This window comes from Marmota marmota, unplaced genomic scaffold (genome assembly GCF_001458135.2).
Source record: "Marmota marmota marmota unplaced genomic scaffold, marMar, whole genome shotgun sequence".
NCBI lineage: Eukaryota > Metazoa > Chordata > Mammalia > Rodentia > Sciuridae > Marmota > Marmota marmota.
This window is the reverse complement of record NW_025999894.1, coordinates 3051809-3074770: the sequence shown is the minus strand read 5'-3', so window position 1 is coordinate 3074770 and position 22962 is coordinate 3051809. Positions and strand designations below refer to the sequence as shown.

The window sequence follows — 22962 nt, the reverse complement described above, 5'->3', positions numbered from 1 at the left end:
GGATTTTCTAGAGCAGAACTGTAACTCTGCTGCCACCTGCAGGTCCCTTGGCAAAATGAGAGGAAAAAAAAAAAAAAAAAGTAACCCAGGACCAAGTAAGTGATCTTTTTTTGGACTTGGGTAAAGGCCACTTTGCTGTTACAGGATCACATGGTTTCTGGGCAGGGACGTAAAATAACTTACAGGATTTAATCAGCTGCTGTGCCTGGAAAGGAGCCAGGACCACAGTGGATAATTCCAGGCCTTGGTGATAACACTGAAAATTTATGATCACCAGTTACTAATGTGACACTGATCACGTAACTGCAGGACTGTGCCTGAGCACATTTTACTGTTTGTTAACATGTCTTTAGGGCACACCTGACCTCAACAGCCAAGACTCCTACAGCCCGTGACCTGGGAAACAGCCCAAGCAGGGTCCACACACATTAGCACTCTGTGTGGCGTAAGCATCTTGCTTTGACTAGAATCATTTGACTGAAGGTACCAGGACTCTAGTCAGACCCTCTTGCTTTACAGATGAGGACAGAAAGACAGTTCATGGGACTACCAGTTACTCAAGGGCATACAACTAGGAAGAGGCAGAACAAAGAGAAAAATCATTTTGCCCAAACCCAGTTAAGTATTCCCAGTACACCAAACTGCAAATAATTGTCACTCGAAAACCACCTGCCACATCAGTCAAAAAAGGATGCTCAAAAACATCACGCAGGGCTTTTGCTTCTCAGTCCCAAAGCGCACCCCATTCCAGTGGCAGGCTCAGAACCTCCACAGCCCAGGACAATTGTCATACGCTACCATGGTGATGCCCAGACTCCAAATGTCAGACTTCACGCTGTATCCCTTCTGGTTGAGCTCTGGGTTTATTCTTTCAGGCTGCAAAGAAGATAGACAACTGAGAAACTGGAAAGACCATGGAGACAATATTCATAGCTTAACTAAGACTCAGAGTAGGGACATTCACAGCTGCCAAGTGAGTTGCTTTAAGCTTTAACATGACTCCCAGGCCCAAAAGACTCGGTCACCACAGCAAATAGCCAAGTCTCCTTCTTCTGCTAGTCCTTTCTTTGAGACAGTCATGGATCAAAGTGCCTTCACAACAAATTTTAATTTTGCCTTAAGAAATGGGGCATGCATTATAAAGCTACTCTGCCCATCTAAAATTATCCTTGTTAAAAATGCTAACCATCTAGAACCGATTAAAAAGAATCCACAAGAGTCACTAGGCTGCGACTGCCCAGTGTTAGTAGACCCTGGCAACCTTTAGCTGAACACGGACAGGGAGCTTTTCAATTCCAAACACAATATCATAAATGGAGTCCCTATGACTCTGCTAATGGCGATGAATCTTCAGATCTGTGAGGTTCTCTCATGACTAACCCAGCTGTGTAGGTATAACTTAAGTTCTACTTACTAATCTGTCCTCAGCCAACTAGGAGACACTCCCCTGCAATTCAGGGTAGGAAACCGTGCAGGCTGTGTCTATTCCTTACGTGTGTTTTCAAATAATATATCCCTTTTACCTGATTTTTAAAAGGAATATATATGCTACCGTCTGAATGTTTCTGAACCTGCCCCTGCAAAATCCACACATTGAAACCTAATCACCTGTGAGACACTAATAATTGGCGATGAGGTCCTCAGGGTGCAGGCTCCATGAAAGGAGTTAGTACTCTTATTCAAGAAGCCCCAGAGAGATCCCTTACCCCTTCCACCAGGTGAGGACTCAGCCAGAAAGTGCCATCTATGAATCAGAAAAGCAAGCCCTCACCAGAGACCGAATCTGCCAGCACACTGATTTTGGACTTAGTGTCCAAAACTCTGAGAACTACGTCTCTGGTTTTATCAATATTATCTAGTTTATTGGAGCCCAAAAGGAGCTCCAATGAAGCAAGTGACTAAGGAGTTCAGAGAGGAAATATTTAAGAAAATAAAACGATGCAGACTACTTCTCAAGTCTTAGGCACATTTCAACCTACCCCCTGAAGCCATCCATTTCCCACTCCCCCAGGCTGATTTTGCAGGCTATTCAATTCTCAGATGCCACCCCTGCCGCCAGACTTACGGCCATGTATGGCTTGCAACCGGCGTCAATTGTTTTAGCAACAGAGTCCACCAGGTAGCCACTGATTCCGAAGTCACACATCTTCACTTGGCCCAGGGCGTTAATCAGCACGTTAGAGGGCTTGACGTCTGAAAGCAAGAATAACCGGCACACCATCATCCCAGCCTGCTGGGAAGATCTGCGTCTCTGCCACCAGAGGGCCTGAGATCCCCATTAGTCCTTCACCTTCCGTTCCTGAGTTGCCCAACTCAAAAACAAATGTCACCCCTGACTCATGGCTACATGCTGCTTGTGGCTTTCAACGTGATTCTTATTCTGCATGTTTTGTCTGTGTCCTGTAGGTTTGTAAAAACCCCAGGTGGAAAGAACTGTTTTCCTCTATTTATTTATCATCTTCATTTCCAGTAACATGGCAAACACTTTAAAAATTATTACTGAGCCAGGCGCAGTGACACACACCTATCATCCCAGCAGCTCAGCAGCCAGGAGGATCACAAGTTCAAAGCCAGTCTCAGCAACAGGGAGGCACTAAGCAATTCAGTGAGACCCTGTCTCAGAATAAAACACAAAAAAAGGGTTGGGGATGTGGCTCAGTGGTTAAACACCCCTGGGTTCAATTTCCCAGTACAAAGAAAAGTAAAAATAAAAAAATAAACCCAGGCACATCAGAGCGCAGGGCAGGTCACAGAGGGGCATTCCTAAACAGATTTAAATGGACCCTTCAGATGAGAAAAATGGAACCCACCCACTCATATACCCCAACAGATGAGCACTGCTGTCTCTGGGTAATGAAATTAGCAATTAGCTCCTTTTTCCCTTTGTGACATTGTTCACAGAGGACATAGAATAAGAAGGAAAAAAAGTCATTCTAAAAGCTCTAAAAATTATCCTATATAATTTTTTCTCTTAAACTGGCTGATAACACAAATTTCATTTTGTTATTTTTTAAACCTTTCTATCCTCTAATAAGAATTAAATATCTCATAATTTGGAAGTAAACTGTTAAAAATCAATTTCACAATCCTGAAAAATCCACATTGTTTTTCCTATCTATACTCCATCCCAATTTCTTCTTCTGGTCTTCCAACCTCCCTTTTTTTTTTTTTTTTTCAATTTTTAATACTACCAATTTAATAATAATAATAGGCACATTGTCCTTTCCAGGCACATGGCTTAAGAATGATCCAAACCACAAAGCCCTATCAGCTATCAATACTTTCCATTAACTTTCTCAAAGACATGATTTAGCGGACCTTTTCCAAGAAGTTTTTCCTCACCATGGACTCCCAGTAATAATCAATGACTCATTTTACACTCTACAGATCTACTTCCATATTTGGTATTCTTCTATTTCTAAGACGATTTCCTTTTTCAAAACTCTTTTATTTGTGTATATATATATATTCTAATTTCTTATTGATAATTTTGTAACAAAAATATATTTTCATAGATACGTCTCAGGGCATCTATTACAGTGTCGTATTTAAATAATGCTTTAAAGGTGATTATAAGAGCTAAATGGATAGATGAGTGGATGGATAAAAGGTAGATGAGGAAATATATTGTGGGTGAATGAATGAGTGAAGAGATAATAAGCCAAGGAAAAGGAAGAGAAGGATGGAGAAAGGAAAGTCCAAATCATTTTCTCCTGCCTCCTGCTGCCTGAAAGGGCTCAGATTTATTCCAGAGTTTTCCTCACTTCGATGTGCTCAAGAATCACCTGGGGATCTTGTTGAAATGTAGAATGTCATACATTTGTCCATTATGCTTTGGTGATGGTGAGAACAAGATGAATTTTTATCATCTCTGAAATTCCCCATGATTCCTTAGCTTGGTAACAGGTGTTTTACATTCAATTTAGTTGTAATATAAAGCCCAGGTCTTCTTATCCCCTCAACCAAGATTAAAAAAAAAAAAATGTACTGTTGTGGTTTGGACCTGAAGCGTCCCCCAAGTGTTGAAGGCTGTGTTCAGCTTGGCACTACTGTGAAGTGGTAGAAACTTTAAGAAGTGGGACCTCGTGGGAAGTTTTAGGTCATTGGGAGTGTGCCTCTCAAAGGGGACATGAGACCTCGGTCTCTTCCTCCCTTTCATTCCCAGACACAGTGTGAACGGGCTTCCTCTGCCACACATTCTCACCATGATATGTTGCTGCACTACAAGCCAAAAAGTAATGGGGCCGATTGACCATGGACTAAACCCTCCAAAACTGTGCACTAAAATAAACTTTTCCTGTCTATAAGTTGATTATTATCAGGTGTTTTGTTACAGTCACAAAAAGCTAACTGCTATGCAATTCCCAAACAATTACCTGGCTCAATTCCACTGCCATCTTTACAGGGGAGGGAAAGTGAGGAGGAAGACTGCAAGCCAAAGAAATGAACTTATTAAAGGGAATAGCCAAGGAAGCTCCGTGGATGCTTACCTCGATGAATGACAGAGAGTTTACTGTGTAAATGTTCTAAAGCTTTTACAATCTGTAAGAGAAACACAAAGTAGAATTATTGACCCCATCACTGGAAAGAAACTGAATGTTGGCATATTCAGGTTTATTATCCCTGCCTTGAGGTCACAGGGTAAGGTATTTTCCCAAATAGTGGTGGTTCTATCCAAGATGTGTAGGCACAGAAAGTTACACAAACTGGGCTCCACCCACCAGAGAGGGCTGTAGCTTACATCAGAGATGTCTCACTCATCTCTTTTTTCTGTTTAGCCTCAAGCATTTTTTTTTCCTCTACCCTCATGAATCTTAGTAGCCATTAAGGTAACAAACAATCTCTTCTATCTTTTTCTGCTGCTTCTTTTTATGAATATTAGTTTTAAGAAAACATTTAAAATCTACAAATTAAAACTGGAATAAAAAATAGATATCAGAATATAGAGTTGGGTGGAATGCAGTCATAACAGATGGCTGCCCTGATCAGAGTAATTCAGTGTAGAATCTGCTAAACCAAATCAGTGGTAACATCTTCGACGCAGGGCTCAGGAAGGAAAGCACTTATTTACCCACCCACCCATGTAGGCACGCATCCAGCAGACACGTGTGGGATGGTCATTATGGTAAAGGTACTGGTTCCTCATTCTGGGGACCCAAAGACCCCTGAGGCCTAGACTTCTTGTGTTCTCCTTGCAATAAGGTTCAGGATGTACTCACAGAAACTGCTATCTTGCCTAAGATGTCCTCTGGAATTGTTTGGCCTTTATCAATCACTTGTTTGTAGAACTTATCTAGCGACGTGTCCATGAGCTCCATGCAGATCCACACATCACCCTGGAGATCAGTCCATTCAAGGAAGGTCAAGGAGGGTAGAAAAGGGGGGAAGAAGAAATGGTCAACACCTTGTCCTGAAGAACTATTTCTGTTTGCGTTTTTGGAGGAAAAGGTACAGTTTCCCTTCAAGATCTTAAAGGGATTTGTAAATGAGCAAGATACCCTCCAAAAAGCAACACAGGCAGCCTGGGCACGTGAGCGAGGGGAGAAACTTAAGTCATTATTCTTCTTGGACTTTGAATCAAAGGACCACCTACCTCCCGGAAGAGAGCTCCATAAAAGGTGACGGTGAATGGACAGTCCACCGTCCTCATGGAAACGTCCAAATCCATCAGTAGCCTTTTCTGCTCCTGGCTATTTACAGTGGCCCGGATCCGCTAGATGGGAAGGCATGGAAAACTTAGGGTTACTTCTCTGAGCTGAGTCAGGCAGGGAGCTGAGGAGCCCATTCCTGAAATCAGCAGAAACCACTGCTAGTACATATCCACCCTGAGTGACCAGCCATTTGTAATCCATAAGAAGTAAGGAAGAGGGCTGGGGATGTGGCTCAAGCGGTAGCGCGCTCGCCTGGCATGCGTGCAGCCCGGGTTCGATCCTCAGCACCACATACAAACAAAGATGTTGTGTCCGCCGAAAACTAAAAAATAAATATTAATAAATTCTCTCTCTCTCTCTCTCTTTAAAAAAAAAAAAAAGAAGTAAGGAAGATTGTTCATCATTTGATTTCTTAAACAAAAGAGGCAAACTAACTGAATATTTCAGAGAATAGGAAGATGTTTAAAACTGTATTTCTAAGGTATAAAAGTAATCTGGTTTACAGGACTATATCAGGTTAGTGTGAAGGTACTTTACTGCTTATGTGTGATCCTAAGGGGTAAAAAGCCAAAAGCCCCTCTTTGGGAACATGTAGGAGTACAGTAGCTATAGTTAGGCCTCCATATCCCTGGGGGATTGGTTCCAGGACCACCTGCCCTTGGATTACCAAGTCCGAGGAGGCCCAAGTCTCTAATATAAAACAATGTGGTATTTGTATATAATCTCTACATATCATCTCATATACCTTAAATCATTCCTAGATTGCCTTGAACATTTCATACAAAATAAATGTATATAAACAATTGTTACATTGTTTTGTTTAAGGAATAAGGAAGAGGGAAAGCCTGTACATCTTCAGTGCAATTTTTTTCAAAATTTTTTTTTTGATCCATAATTAGTGGAATCCAGAGGTGTGGTACCCACACATAGGGAGAACCAACTGTATTTGGAATCAAGTGCAACTGTCAGAGAACTGGTACAACTACAGGAAGAGGAGGAACCAAACAGAAACAGAGAAACCACTTAACCCAACCCAGTGCTTCTGAAAGAAGACAAACCTGTCACACCTGCAAATATTGCCTTCCAGAAATGTGACTGTGTCTTTAACTGACAGCAGAGTTACCGTAACACTAGGTCTTCATGAGGTGGCCTCCATTCTCTAACAGGAAAGGGCTCCACTGTCTCCTGCCACTCCCAATAAGAGCCCGGTTACTAACTATGCAGAAAAGGCAATTCCTTAAGAAGACCAGAATCTACTCCAGAAACATCAACTGATCCAGACTGCGGGTCCATAGCTCAACAGTGATGCAAATTTACTCTAGATGTATTTCCCCTCCTTTTTTCAACAAACAGATGTTTTCTCTCTCAAATACAGTTTCTTGATTTTCAGGGACAATTCTGTAACTCAAAACAGTATAAAACAGATTCATGCATCATAGCAACCAAGCGCATTGTGTAACTTGCTTTGGATGCTGACGGGAAAAACCAACAGAACAACAACAGCACTTCGAGATAATCAAAGAAATGTTCGTTCAGATCTAGTATCAGAAGAGTGCAAGAAAGCATTTGCTAATTCCTTTAAGTATGACAGTGACATCATCATTGTGTAAAAAAAAAAATTAAAAATGGTGGTGGAGGGGCTTAGTTAAAAAATAAATTAAATGTCTATGCAACACATACCAAAGAAGCATTTTACACATATTTGGAGAAAAATACTATTTCCTGCAAAGAATCGTTTTTTTTTTTTTCCACCCTATTGAAGACCATTTTGTTTCTATAAAAAGGGCTGCTTTACAGTGGAGACAAACATACACACTGCAGATACAAAACATCCGGGGAACATCAACTCTACCTTCACCGCCATGATCTGCTCGCTGGGCACGTGTCGCATCTTCTCCACCACCCCGTAAGCACCTCGCCCCAGTTCCACTATAGACTCCAGGTCATCAGCCTTCACCTCAAAGTTCTGCGAGAGAGAAAAATAGGAAGGTGACAAAGGAACTAGACACTGACCACGCTGTCCTCACTCATCTGGTTTTTCTCAATGTTCAAGGGGTCATGGCCTGGCCATGAGTTTTTCTAGCAAGCCACAGAAAGCAAGAAGCCACCAAGAGCAATAGGAAAAGCTCAGGTCTCTACAGGAAGCCAAAGCAACCTGCTCATTACAGGCAACACAGAGACCCAACTCCACCCAACTCAGTTTTCCAGTGGCTCTGTGGAAGCTGTCTACACTGCAGCTCTTAAGCCACACCCCCTTAATCATCTTTATAACCTACTACTGGCTGATGGCAACCAGATCTACGCCACTTTGAGACTGACCCTACCAAGAAAAACATCCAGTCTCTTCAAATACCCTCAACAAAAGTGAATGCTAATCCATAATGGGGGACGGGGCTTAGGATAAGTGGATTAACTCTGGATGGTCCAAAGGGGAGGGGGCATGGGGATGGAAAAGATGGTGGAATGAGACGGACATCATTACCCTAGGTACATGTATGATTGCATGAATGCTGTGACCCTACTTTGTATACAACCAGAGAAGTGAAAATTCATGCTCCATTTGTGTACAATGAACCAAAGAGCATTCTGCTGTCACGTACAACTGATTAGAACAAATAAATAAATTTTTTAAAAATACCCTCATCAGTACCACAATAGCCTGATTGCCATTCACAATTCAAAATAGCAAAAGCAAAACAAGCCATTTCCCTTTGATGTCCGACTTTTTTGATGCATCCATGACAGCATTCTATAAACAATAAATTTTTCATTGGTCATCCAGAAAGTATATACTTAAAATGATCAATGTGTTAGCTGACAGGCATGACTTTTCTCACCTGATTTCCAATAGAAATGCAAGCCTTAGAGTCTAAATCTCGAGGTGGCCTGAGAGAGATAAAGGGGAAAAGAAGATACATGAGATATTTAGTCAAAGACATTCTTTCCAAATTATATGCAACTGGAGAGTTTTTCCCTTTGGAAAGAAGGCAGAAGTTCACAAGTCAGGAAAAATAGCATGGGAGTGTGAATGTATGGGATTTAAAATAAAATACATTAGGGTTTACATTACTTCATCTCTTTGAGCCTCTGTGTCTCCTTTAACATGGAGATATTACCGTGCCTACCTTGTGGAGTAGGACTGGGTATTACAGGGAATGTTCCAAGTCAAATGCTTAGCAGAATGCTTGGCGTACAGTAAACAGCCAATAAATGGAGCCATATGTGTGCAGTCACAGAGCTAGAGTAGCTTCAAACCTTTTATTTCATTCAAGGGCACCAACGTATCCAACATTTCACCATTTTTTTTCCCACAATTGTTGTACAAGAAGAAAGGACGTTTATTTCAGTCTGATTGAATCAAGGAACCTGCTCCCAATACCCAGGCCTCTTCTAATGAAAATGATTAATCCACCCAAGCCTCAGGCCTTAGGGTTCATCAGGTCTGCCAAAAGCATCAGGCTATGGGGCCAAGACTGACAGCTCAGATTGGATTAGTTGACACTGTGTTCTTTCTGTCCAGGGCTGGGTATATTAGTTTACCTGTGGCATTAAGATTTTGTAGGCGTAAACTGTGGGTGGATGTTCTCTGTCAATTATTCCATATTTTAATTTTCTGGGTAAAGAATCAAGCTTATTACAAAATTCTTTCCCTAGAAGACCAAAGGTATTCCAAAGGTCACCCAGTATTAGTGTTTTATATGAAAAACCAATTTTGGTTTATTATAATATTTTTTTGTAATTCTATAGGTATAATCAGTTCACTGATTACTATTACAATCTTATTCATTTATTTAACTTGTTAAGTACTGACTTGACCCAGACACTGTGCTAAACCATTTGCATAAAATAGTTTCTCTTTTACAACTCTGACATTTTTATCTCTATTTCAATGCGAAGAAATGACATTGATATGTGCATGTACAGATCTGTAAAAACAAATCCCACCATTATGTACGAGTATAATGCACCACCTTAAAAAAAAAGACAAAGAAAAGAACTGGCATTGAAAGAGATTAATTTAAGGTCTTTCTTAATTTTAAGGTCTTTCAAAGAGATAATGACATTAGAATTCAGAGATGCCCCATGACTTCTCAACTACAGAAGTAAAGGATCCTCACTCACTAGCCGCAAATTATTTGCCTTAGTTTTACCCAGTCTAACTCGCACATGATTGAGTATCCGAGATCCCTGAGTGATTCCACTTAGAAGTTGTACCATAACAATGAACAACTTGCAGCTACCTTCCACTGAGCAACTACAATGCAGCAGGCAATTGGCAAGACATTTAATATGGAGTATGACATCTAATCCTCATAACAACCACACCATTGTTTATTCTTATTTTTAAGAAAGGGAAATTAAAATTCAGTGCAGTTAGGTATCTTGCTAACTAGTCAGGTTTAGATCTCAAATATAAACATAGGCATTCTGGCTGCAGGGCCTGAACACTTACCCAATGAAGCTAGCTGAACAATTCCAAACACACACCTGACCCTTACACAGTTCTGTTGTTTTGCTTGTCAAATGAGGGTTTTTTTGTTTGTTTGTTTTTTAAATGCCTCCTGATCCTTTTGTGAGAGTTTAATAAAATAATACTGACTAGCATAGAATTGACTTAGGATTAGTTACTATCAATCAAGTGAGCAAAGAGCTCAGAAACCTAAGTCAAAGACACATTGGCATTGGCAACTCAAAGAGCTCAAGCAGACAGACCACACACACTGGACTTAGAGAGAGGAGCTCTGCCCTAGGACAGGGAGACGGGATATGAATGGTAAGAATTGCCAGGCCAACCTCAAGAAATTGCCAAGGAAAGTAACAAAATGTGGAAGCTATTTCTTTAGAAGTACAAATCTAAACCTCACTGCTAAATGAGAAGACTATAATCTAAATGGTGTAGTCCACAATACTATAGTGATGCTCTGACCTCCACACAGTGAAGCAGAAAAGGGTATTCAAAATACATTCTACAAGTTGAAAAAAAAAAAAAATAGAGGTTACATTTATGCTTGCTTAGTTTCCTATTCATTTGCTTATGTCAAGAAAGGCTTTTAGGGGTGGAGCTGGGGTTACGGCTCAAGGTAGAGCGCTCACCTCACATGTGGGAGGCCCTTGGTTCGATCCTCATCACCCCATAAAAATAAATAAATAAAATAAAGATACTGTGTCCATCTGCAACTAAAAAATAAATATTAAAAAAGAAAGGCTTTCAAAAATTCATAAAACATACAAAATTAATATGCATTAGGAAAGGGTAAAAAATAAAAACACAAAAGAAAAAGAAAACTGGACAATTGATGTAAGAAAATATATGTTTTATATATATACATAGTGCTTTATATATATTTTTTTCTATATATAGTTTTATACACACACAACACACACATACATATTATTTTGTTTTGTTTTGCAGTGTTGAGGATTGAACCCAGAGTTCTCACATGCTAGGCAAGTTCTCTACTATGGAGCTACATCCACAGCCTAATAGGAGAATATATTTTAAAGAAAATATGGGAAATAAGAACAGAAAGCAATAAAATTAAAAACAGAAAAACAATAAAACAAAGCCAATTCTTCAAAAAAATCAACAAAATTGATAAACCTCAACCAAAATTGACAAAGACAAAAAAAGACATAAATTACCAATATCAGGGGAAAAAATAGGATATCACATCAGATCCTGCTACCATTGACAGGACAATGAGACAATACTACGACTTACTCTCACAGATTTGACTACTTAGAAGTAGACCAACTTCTCAAAAAACACATTCTACCAAAAAGTCAGCCCTGATGAAACAGATAATCTGAATAGCCTTGTATCTATTAAAGAAATTGAGAAATTTTAAAGTTCCAGGAAAATATACAGGCAATCTGATTTCACTGGAGAATTTTAGCATTCAAAGATTTAACACCAGTTTTACCCAAGGACCACTGAAAAATACAAAAGGGTATACTTTTCACCAATTTCACTTTATGAGGGCCTTACTATCTTATCAGAAAACAAGGCACAAAAGAAATAATAAATAAATCACCAGAGACCAACATGTCTCAAAATGCTGATGTTAAAATCCTCAATAAAATTTTAGCAAATCAAACCTAACAATATATAAAAATATAATATACGTGCCACCAATTAATCAATATAATACCCATATCAATACGACAAAGAGGAAAAACCTTACGATCATATCAACTGATACAGAGAAAGTGGCCAACAAAATTCAACACCCATTTATAATAAAAATCCTCAGCATATTATGACTAGAAAGGACTTTTTCTACCTCATAAACAGCATCAAGAAGAACTTTACAGTTAACACGGGACTTAAGCAGAAAAGACTAAATGTTTTTCCACAAGATGGAGAACAAAGGTTAGTTGTAGAGTCTTACCTATTGTATTTGACAGTACTAGACATCCTTGCCCCTTCGATAAGGCAAGAAAATAAAAGTTTAAAAAAACTAGAGACTAGGAAGGGGGACATAAAACTCTGTTCACAGATGCCATGATTATCTACATAGAAAATCCTAGGGACAGGGCTGGGGTTGTGGCTCAGTGGTAGAGCACTTGCCTAGCATGTGTGAGGCACTGGGTTTGATCCCCGGCACCGCATAAAAATAAACAAATAAAGGTATTGTGTCCATCTACAACTAAAAAAAAAAAAAAAAAAAAATTAAAAAAAAAGAAAGAAAATCCTAGGGACCCACAAAAAACTTCTGCAACTAATACCTGAGTTCAGTAAAGTCACAGGAAATAAGATCAACATAGAAGAATTAACTGCACTTCTATATGTTGACAATGAATGATAGAAACAAAAATTTAAAAAACTAAATGCCACTTACAATTGCTCCAAGGAAATCTACTTAGATAGAAATCTGAACAAGTCGTAATGAAGAGGATCATTACAAAATTCTGATGAAAGAAACTGCTAAAAAACTAAATATTGAGAAAAATTAACCATGTTCATGGATTGGAAGTGACAATGTAATAAAAGTGTCATTTATCCCTAACTTGATCTCTAGGTTAAACTCAGTTCCTAATAAAATGTCAGCAAGTTCTTTTGTGGACAAAGACAAGTTTATTCTAAAAGTTATATGAAAAGAAAAAAGGCCTTTGAAGAGCCAACATAACTTTGAAAATCAGAACAAAGTGGCAAGCATCGCTTTTCCCAATATTAGGACTTAGTATATAGCTGCAATAATCAAGACAGTGTGACGCTGGCAGAAGAACAGACACATAAATCAATGGAACAGAACAGAGATCCAGAAATAGATCAAAGCAGGCATGCCTAATTGATATTAGACAAAGGAGCAAACGCAACTCAACAGAGGAGGGATTTCCACTGAAATGAGTGGAAATCCATTGGCAAAAAATATAAAGCTCAACCTAACCCTTGTTAACTTTTATAAAAATGAACTGCGAATGGATCAGGGGCTTATATGTAAAACTATACAGTTTCTATACAAGAACAGAGAAAAATCTTCAGGACCTGGGACAAGGTAAAGGTTCTTAAGATTGTTACCAAAATCATGATCGGTAAAGAGGAATAACTTATAAACTGGATTTCATCGAAATTAAAACCTTTTGTGTATGACTGCACATATGGGGTGACGCGACATCGGGTACAACCAGAGAAATGAAAAGTTGTGCTCCATTTGTGTGCAATGAATCAAAATGCATTCTGCTGTCCTACATACCTAATTAGAATAAATAAATAAATAATGTTGTTCTTTGATCCTGCTAAAAGGATAAAAAGACAAATTACAAACGGGGAGAAAATATTTTCATATCACATACTTTAAAAAAGTTCTCATGTCTAGAATATATAAGTCTTTGCCAATAGTCAACAATAAAAAGCAATCTCATTAGTTAGTAGGCAAAAGATAGATACCAGACATTTCACCAAAGAAAGTACGTGGATGGAAAATAAACACCTAAAGACATATTCTATATAACTAGCTACTAGAGAAATTCAAATTAAAACTACGATGTGGAGCTAGGGTTGTGACTCAGTGGTAGAGCACTTGCCTAGCACATGTGAGGCACGGGGTTCTATCTTCAGCACAACATAAAAATAAATAAAGTTAAAAACAAACTACAGTGACATATCACTACCCATCAGAAAAGCTGATATGAAAAACGGTGCTAATATCAAATTCTGCAGAGCAAGTGTATCATTCATACATTATCGTTGAAAACATAATATGTTACAATCACTCTGGAAAATAGTTGGGCAAGTCTTTCAAAATGGAAAACGTCCTTACCATATAAACCAAAAGTTGTAGTCCTGGGCATATATCCCAGAAAAATGAAGACTTATTCTCATGTAAGGAGTTACACAGGAATGTCATGACTTTGTTCATAATAGTCAAAAACTGGAAGCGATCCATATTTCCTTCAAAGACTGAAGGGTTAAATAAGCGGTGGTATAACTATGCCGTGGAACAGTACTCAGCTATAAAGTTATTGATACACTACATGCAGCAACTTGAATCAATCTCAGGGAAATTAAGTTAAATGAAATAAAGTCTTGAGCCACACCTGTAATCTTTGTGACTTGAGAGACTGAGGCAGGAGGGTCACTAGTTGGAGGCCCACCTCAGCAACTTAGTGAGACCCTGTCCAAAATAAAATAAGAAGGACTGAGAACATACTTCAGTGGTAAAGTGCCCTGGGGAAGAGGTAAGCATGACTTTTAGTGGGTCACATGCAAGTCTTGTATTGTTCATACAGTTAAGCATCTTGACGATGATAGTGGTTACCTCCAGCAAAACTGACAAAGATAACAAGATCACAAAGCTACGCAAGTCAACTACATAGAACTACGCATGTATACACACACACACACACACACACACACACACACAAATAAGTGAGCACTTGTAAAGCCGTTAGAACTGAATGTATCTGTGGTTTGCACCAATATGGCTTCATCATACTGTAGTTGTGTAAAATGTTCACATGGGGGGATTTTGGTGCAGTCTAGGTCAAAGCTAAATGTGACTTCCGTATATATGCCTTTGCAACCTTCTGTGCATCTACAATTATTTTAAAATAAATATTTTTAAAGTATATCCCACCAAGTTCTTCCCACGGTGGCAAAATGGGACACATATTTGACTCCAAACTAGTCAGAGGGGAAAAAAAATAGCAATTACACAATTTACAAGTCCTCAGGGGAGAGCCCAACTGCTCAGAGGAACCCCATTTCAAAAAAAAAAAAAATTCTAGACATTGTTATAGGGAAAACTTCCTCCTACAGATCCTCACAAACCAACATCCTCACTCGAGCTTAACCCCTCAGGCTACCATAAAGGGCCCTGAAGAGTATAGCTCTTTATTTCAATCTGTCCATAGAGGTTCTTCAGTGACATTTTTCTGCCTGTGGCTGCCTGACCTTGGCAGCCTGAGGGGACGTGATCACATTTATGAGTGCATCCCAACACTAGGGGGCGCACTTTCCAATAGGATGGATCACAGCGCAGGACAAACCATTCACAGAGGGAGGCACTTCGAAGACCAGAGCAAAAGCTTTAAAACCTCAACATTCCTCCCGGATGCACTCTCTTTGTAGTTGCTCTGTCTCTCCAGTGGCTCTGGTATGATTTTTTTTTTTTTTTTTTTTTGCCATGGAATTTCTATTCGTGACTTGCAGATGTCATGGGGGTGGTTGTACTTCCAGACGAGACATACCCTTCCCACCCCACAGTTAAGCATCTTGATGATGCTTAACACAGAGAGACAAAGAAAGAAGGCTCACAGAGAGGGCATCCTGCTGCACCAGGACTTGAGCTCACCTAGGGATTTTGGCCAAAGGCTTAGCTAATAAAGAAGTGTTCCTTTACCTCATTTTGCCTTCTGTTTATAAGGGAGAGGATTTAGGTCTCAAGGATGTGGGTCCTCATCAAATACCACCTTTCATTCTCAACCTGTGTTTTACAGCAGTGACTCTCACAGGGATGTGTCTCTTCTTTCAGATCTACAGGGGGAAAGCAGGACAATCCATATCTGGGGACCTCTCTGGGCTTCTGTAGGACCTCAGCTGACAAACGCATGTGCCACACAATTCTGACTCCACCAATAATTTGAGGCACTGACTTCAAAGCTAACCATTGATTGTAGATGGAATGTGATGATTTCAGGTCTCAGAAGAGTCAGGAAACGACTTCCCCCTGAATGGACTCTTCTTTTTAACACCTACATCCAAGGCCAAGGCCTGGCTCACGATCCCCAAAGTGAACCCATTGGGAGGCTAAGTCCCTGCCGTGCTTGAGTTAAGACGATAATTGTGCCAACTTACGTGGAACTGGTCTGAGGTTGTTCAAATGCTTCTTTTGGAATTTTAAGGCCAGGGTTTCTCTTCTTGCCTATTGGGAAAGATGTAAGGACAAAGTTAAAAATCTACATTGTAGCAAGAGAGCAGCCACAGAAACACACTGTCACCTCCCAATTCTGAGTATTGTTTCCTATCCAGGCAGTCTGTGCACTGTGCACGCACCAGCCACCGCAGGGTGTCCCAAATGCAAACTGGCATCAGGAATGAACAACAAGGAGAACGTGTCAAGGTAAGAATGCCAACTCTGTGTACCTAGGAAGATGTACCCTTTCTCCCTGCTGAGAATGGCATTCCAATCTTTTTTGTTTTTCTTTTTTCATAGAATACTCATGATGACAGATGATGTTGGTTACAGGAGTATTTTGGGGGGGTTGGGTGTTTTTTTATTTTGTTTGTTTGTTGTGGTTTTTGCTTCTTTTTAATGTCAAACGGAGTCACTCTTATCTCAGTATCCTTCAGTTTTCTAAGTTGATCTGTGAATAATTGCTAGACTTAACGATGGGAGTAAAATAAAAACTATTTTTTCTCTTTTGCCCTGTCCCATTCCATGGCTACCTGCCACAAGTTGGAAAACCTAAGAGAAGGTTTTTAAATCTTAAGCCTAGAATAATATTTATTTACATTTGCTTTGCTCCAAGAAGGATTAAGATAACAGATGGGTTCTTGCAAGGAGGATTTCATGTCTTTGGGGACCAGATAGGAACGGACTCTGATATTGTTCATCCCTGGGCTTTGAAACTGTAAAAGAGTTTGGCTCAAATACTTTTGTTGGTGAGGTAAAAAGAACAAACTGAGAAGTGCTAGCCCAGGAAGCAGATCAAAGAGAACAGGCTTCTAAGAGCCTGGGATTTTCCTCAGCTATGGACAGCCTGTGCCTCTTGGTGCCTGGCAGAGGGAACCCAAGCAGAGCTGGGTCTTCAGAGCTCTGCTTCCTCTCTCACCTCTTCTCTGCATTGTCACTGAGCACTTCAGAGCTGGCACAAGCCACGGATAAAGTCCTGGGTAGATCCTGAAGTCGCAAAGAAACTTACGAAATCAAATAAGGTAAACTCGTAGCAGGACAATGACATCAGAATACCTGAGTTGACTTAACATCACAGAGCCAGCAATGGCCCAGTCAGAAGCAGAGCCCAAGACTCCTGACACTCCAATGCAGCGCGCTCTTCACTATCCACAGTGGCAGAAGCACAGAGACGGCCAGAAAGCGAGGGGTGTGGAGAACAAGGGCTTTCGAGTTTGAAAATCCCCAGCTTACATCTGGTTCTTCCATTTTTTTTTTTAACCAAAAACCCTCCAGAATCATTTTCAACTGACTCTCGATTTCCTCAATTGTAAAATAGGGAAGTGACATCAACACCCACATCATTGGACTGTGAGAATCGAATCAGACAAAGCAGATGAAAAAACACGGAGATCCCATAAGTACCTGTTGATTACAGAGAAACAGCCGCGTGGTACCATTCTCTAAAAAGTCATTTAAGAAATTCATGAAAAAAACTGGTCATATTATCAGAACCCAACATAATATATAAATGAGGGGTTTTTTTTTCTATTCCTTCAAAATCCAATATCTAGATCAATTCTGCCATTTTATATAAAGCCAGGAAATCAGCACAGAGGAAAACCTTTTAGGAACACATTTAGTAAAATACTTTTTTTCTCAGTTCTCAACTCATTTCTCTCTATGCATTTTATAAGATTCATAACTCACCATTTCTTCTCCTGCTCTTGGACTTCAGAAGGCTATTAGCATGTTTGACTTAATTAGTTGATACATTGCAATGTCAAGTGACAACACACAGAGTTTTACTATGTATCTGTGATAATTTGATTGTGAGAACCCAAATAGCTACATGGCCTAGTTCCAACAAGTGTCATCCCTGGGCTTCAGTCACACAGACAGGGAAAGCTATTAAATGAGATAGTCCAGTAAGGACTGAATGATAGATTCAACTTGTTCAAAGAACACACACATATTCCAATGCAGGTGAAAGGTAATCCTGGTAATCCCAACAGATACAATCCTGTAGTTCTCTCTTTCAAATATATATAATATAATATACAATGAATAATTTATATATATAATATATATATTATACACACACACACACATATATTTGTCTGTGAAAAAGGTCTTCCATTGGTCATTTAAAGAAACCAAAAGCAGAAGTTACTCTGAAAGTCCTGTGTCTTCCTTGTCTTCATCTCAGTTCTTATAAAATTGATGTAGAGAGTCCCATTCATTAAGAAAAGCTCCTTTGAAAAGCCTTCCTAAGGAACCTAATTAATGGTTCATGTAGCCATTAATTAGGAGCAATTCCTAAAAGTACTTAATTATCATATCATAACTCATAAATTATCAAAACATCTATTTAAGGAAATAGAGAAGGAGAGAAGCCCTTGGGTACTACAGAAATAAACGACCTAAACAACAATAAAGTCTTCCAACTGGGAAAGAAAAAAACTTGGTTCCCTCCCTTCACTTTCACCCCAGAACCTCCCAGGGCCACATTCACATCACTCTTCCCCTGAATTTGCCCCCTGGTGGGTGATTTTACCAGCTTCTTGTCTCCTGACTCAACCCCTGACTACAGATATATCTTAGATATTTACACAGACTTCAAGGTTTTCTTAAATACAAATACTTCAAGACATGGCAACGCCCTGACAACAAGAAGTCAAAGAAGTTCCAAGAGACACAAAACCTAGTTGAGTCACACTATTAGAAAATTCACTGCCTTCACTCTGCAGATGACCTAAAATGAAAATCATAGACACACACACACACACACACACACACACACACACACACCGACATTCTAGCATTCACTTACTTGCCCATCTCTGAAACTATAAGCAGCCCTGAGGAGGTTTTCAAGGCTGCAAGGGAGGCCCCCAGAAGAAAACCCCACAGAAGCCATGCTTTCTTTAGCTCCAAAGACCACACACTTCGGCCAGCCCCAGCCGGGAGGAACACTACCAAGCAGACTCCACCTCCTCCTTAAGTCTGGATCACAACAAACCTCCGAGAGCTCATTGTTCCCAGGAAACTGCAGCCTCAGGAAGGGAGAGAGGAAGTGGGTCCATTTGGACACCCAGGCGTGGCATTAATCATTAACCAGACTTGGGGACATAAATCTATAAAGTAATTATGGACAGTACAATGTTCTCCGGCCTTCCTATAAATGCCTCTTTCATTTCTTAAAAGAAAGAAAAACAATAAGTGGTCAGTTTCCAGCTGTGTTTATTCCAGAGCAATCTGTTCCCCCTAGGAAGGCTGCCAACCCCTGACGCTGACACTGAACACTGTTAAAAAATATATTAATGGGAGGGAGCCATACGAATAATGGAGCTAAGTGACCATCTGTATTGGCCAGTTTTCTCCCGTGGGAGTCCAAAGCCAAAACAAAAAAAAGTCAGAAAATAGGCTTTATATGATGTCAGAAGCTAGCAACCAGCCTTCTCAGAATGAGAGAGAGGATTCTGCGTATTTCTGCCCTCTTCTTGGTACAATCTGCAAAGAGGAAGCCTCGCCAACCTGATTGGGCACATGCCACACTTCATTACATCAGCCCGTGTCACACCCATGCCTATTTTCCCTGAAAATAGTACAGTCCGACACACGTATATTTGCAAAATTCATCTTAAACCAAAGCTAGGTCATGATAATCCTGGCTTGGAGCAAAATGGCACTTGGTGGGGGGGNGGCATTCCAATCTTTTTTGTTTTTCTTTTTTCATAGAATACTCATGATGACAGATGATGTTGGTTACAGGAGTATTTTGGGGGGGTTGGGTGTTTTTTTATTTTGTTTGTTTGTGAGTCACTCTTATCTCAGTATCCTTCAGTTTTCTAAGTTGATCTGTGAATAATAGACTTAACGATGGGAGTAAAATAAAAACTATTTTTTCTCTTTTGCCCTGTCCCATTCCATGGCTACCTGCCACAAGTTGGAAAACCTAAGAGAAGGTTTTTAAATCTTAAGCCTAGAATAATATTTATTTACATTTGCTTTGCTCCAAGAAGGATTAAGATAACAGATGGGTTCTTGCAAGGAGGATTTCATGTCTTTGGGGACCAGATAGGAACGGACTCTGATATTGTTCATCCCTGGGCTTTGAAACTGTAAAAGAGTTTGGCTCAAATACTTTTGTTGGTGAGGTAAAAAGAACAAACTGAGAAGTGCTAGCCCAGGAAGCAGATCAAAGAGAACAGGCTTCTAAGAGCCTGGGATTTTCCTCAGCTATGGACAGCCTGTGCCTCTTGGTGCCTGGCAGAGGGAACCCAAGCAGAGCTGGGTCTTCAGAGCTCTGCTTCCTCTCTCACCTCTTCTCTGCATTGTCACTGAGCACTTCAGAGCTGGCACAAGCCACGGATAAAGTCCTGGGTAGATCCTGAAGTCGCAAAGAAACTTACGAAATCAAATAAGGTAAACTCGTAGCAGGACAATGACATCAGAATACCTGAGTTGACTTAACATCACAGAGCCAGCAATGGCCCAGTCAGAAGCAGAGCCCAAGACTCCTGACACTCCAATGCAGCGCGCTCTTCACTATCCACAGTGGCAGAAGCACAGAGACGGCCAGAAAGCGAGGGGTGTGGAGAACAAGGGCTTTCGAGTTTGAAAATCCCCAGCTTACATCTGGTTCTTCCATTTTTTTTTTTAACCAAAAACCCTCCAGAATCATTTTCAACTGACTCTCGATTTCCTCAATTGTAAAATAGGGAAGTGACATCAACACCCACATCATTGGACTGTGAGAATCGAATCAGACAAAGCAGATGAAAAAACACGGAGATCCCATAAGTACCTGTTGATTACAGAGAAACAGCCGCGTGGTACCATTCTCTAAAAAGTCATTTAAGAAATTCATGAAAAAAACTGGTCATATTATCAGAACCCAACATAATATATAAATGAGGGGTTTTTTTTTCTATTCCTTCAAAATCCAATATCTAGATCAATTCTGCCATTTTATATAAAGCCAGGAAATCAGCACAGAGGAAAACCTTTTAGGAACACATTTAGTAAAATACTTTTTTTCTCAGTTCTCAACTCATTTCTCTCTATGCATTTTATAAGATTCATAACTCACCATTTCTTCTCCTGCTCTTGGACTTCAGAAGGCTATTAGCATGTTTGACTTAATTAGTTGATACATTGCAATGTCAAGTGACAACACACAGAGTTTTACTATGTATCTGTGATAATTTGATTGTGAGAACCCAAATAGCTACATGGCCTAGTTCCAACAAGTGTCATCCCTGGGCTTCAGTCACACAGACAGGGAAAGCTATTAAATGAGATAGTCCAGTAAGGACTGAATGATAGATTCAACTTGTTCAAAGAACACACACATATTCCAATGCAGGTGAAAGGTAATCCTGGTAATCCCAACAGATACAATCCTGTAGTTCTCTCTTTCAAATATATATAATATAATATACAATGAATAATTTATATATATAATATATATATTATACACACACACACACATATATTTGTCTGTGAAAAAGGTCTTCCATTGGTCATTTAAAGAAACCAAAAGCAGAAGTTACTCTGAAAGTCCTGTGTCTTCCTTGTCTTCATCTCAGTTCTTATAAAATTGATGTAGAGAGTCCCATTCATTAAGAAAAGCTCCTTTGAAAAGCCTTCCTAAGGAACCTAATTAATGGTTCATGTAGCCATTAATTAGGAGCAATTCCTAAAAGTACTTAATTATCATATCATAACTCATAAATTATCAAAACATCTATTTAAGGAAATAGAGAAGGAGAGAAGCCCTTGGGTACTACAGAAATAAACGACCTAAACAACAATAAAGTCTTCCAACTGGGAAAGAAAAAAACTTGGTTCCCTCCCTTCACTTTCACCCCAGAACCTCCCAGGGCCACATTCACATCACTCTTCCCCTGAATTTGCCCCCTGGTGGGTGATTTTACCAGCTTCTTGTCTCCTGACTCAACCCCTGACTACAGATATATCTTAGATATTTACACAGACTTCAAGGTTTTCTTAAATACAAATACTTCAAGACATGGCAACGCCCTGACAACAAGAAGTCAAAGAAGTTCCAAGAGACACAAAACCTAGTTGAGTCACACTATTAGAAAATTCACTGCCTTCACTCTGCAGATGACCTAAAATGAAAATCATAGACACACACACACACACACACACACACACACACACACACCGACATTCTAGCATTCACTTACTTGCCCATCTCTGAAACTATAAGCAGCCCTGAGGAGGTTTTCAAGGCTGCAAGGGAGGCCCCCAGAAGAAAACCCCACAGAAGCCATGCTTTCTTTAGCTCCAAAGACCACACACTTCGGCCAGCCCCAGCCGGGCAGGAACACTACCAAGCAGACTCCACCTCCTCCTTAAGTCTGGATCACAACAAACCTCCGAGAGCTCATTGTTCCCAGGAAACTGCAGCCTCAGGAAGGGAGAGAGGAAGTGGGTCCATTTGGACACCCAGGCGTGGCATTAATCATTAACCAGACTTGGGGACATAAATCTATAAAGTAATTATGGACAGTACAATGTTCTCCGGCCTTCCTATAAATGCCTCTTTCATTTCTTAAAAGAAAGAAAAACAATAAGTGGTCAGTTTCCAGCTGTGTTTATTCCAGAGCAATCTGTTCCCCCTAGGAAGGCTGCCAACCCCTGACGCTGACACTGAACACTGTTAAAAAATATATTAATGGGAGGGAGCCATACGAATAATGGAGCTAAGTGACCATCTGTATTGGCCAGTTTTCTCCCGTGGGAGTCCAAAGCCAAAACAAAAAAAAGTCAGAAAATAGGCTTTATATGATGTCAGAAGCTAGCAACCAGCCTTCTCAGAATGAGAGAGAGGATTCTGCGTATTTCTGCCCTCTTCTTGGTACAATCTGCAAAGAGGAAGCCTCGCCAACCTGATTGGGCACATGCCACACTTCATTACATCAGCCCGTGTCACACCTGTC

At 40.0% G+C, this 22962-nt stretch overlaps 1 protein-coding gene across 4 annotated transcripts in view; it reads right to left on the bottom strand.

The window, feature by feature from the left end:
* Map2k6 (mitogen-activated protein kinase kinase 6) overlaps positions 1–22962 on the bottom strand; it is a 114401-nt gene that overhangs the window by 24877 nt on the left and 66562 nt on the right. Inside the window, exons 1-10 of one of the 4 annotated variants that reach the window (XM_048795532.1) lie at positions 18887–19073; positions 18822–18847; positions 15952–16018; positions 8489–8537; positions 7504–7617; positions 5594–5713; positions 5220–5336; positions 4491–4542; positions 2066–2193; positions 799–876 (exon numbers count right to left, since the gene is read on the bottom strand). In XM_048795532.1, the coding sequence (XP_048651489.1) occupies positions 799–876; positions 2066–2193; positions 4491–4542; positions 5220–5336; positions 5594–5713; positions 7504–7542 (534 nt within the window). In that variant the 5' untranslated portion in view covers positions 7543–7617; positions 8489–8537; positions 15952–16018; positions 18822–18847; positions 18887–19073. Of the gene's footprint in view, positions 1–798; positions 877–2065; positions 2194–4490; positions 4543–5219; positions 5337–5593; positions 5714–7503; positions 7618–8488; positions 8538–15951; positions 16019–18821; positions 18848–18886; positions 19074–22206; positions 22246–22962 lie in introns of those variants that run through there. The other 3 variants (XM_015503495.2, XM_048795540.1, XM_048795524.1) reach the window with 3 other exon arrangements.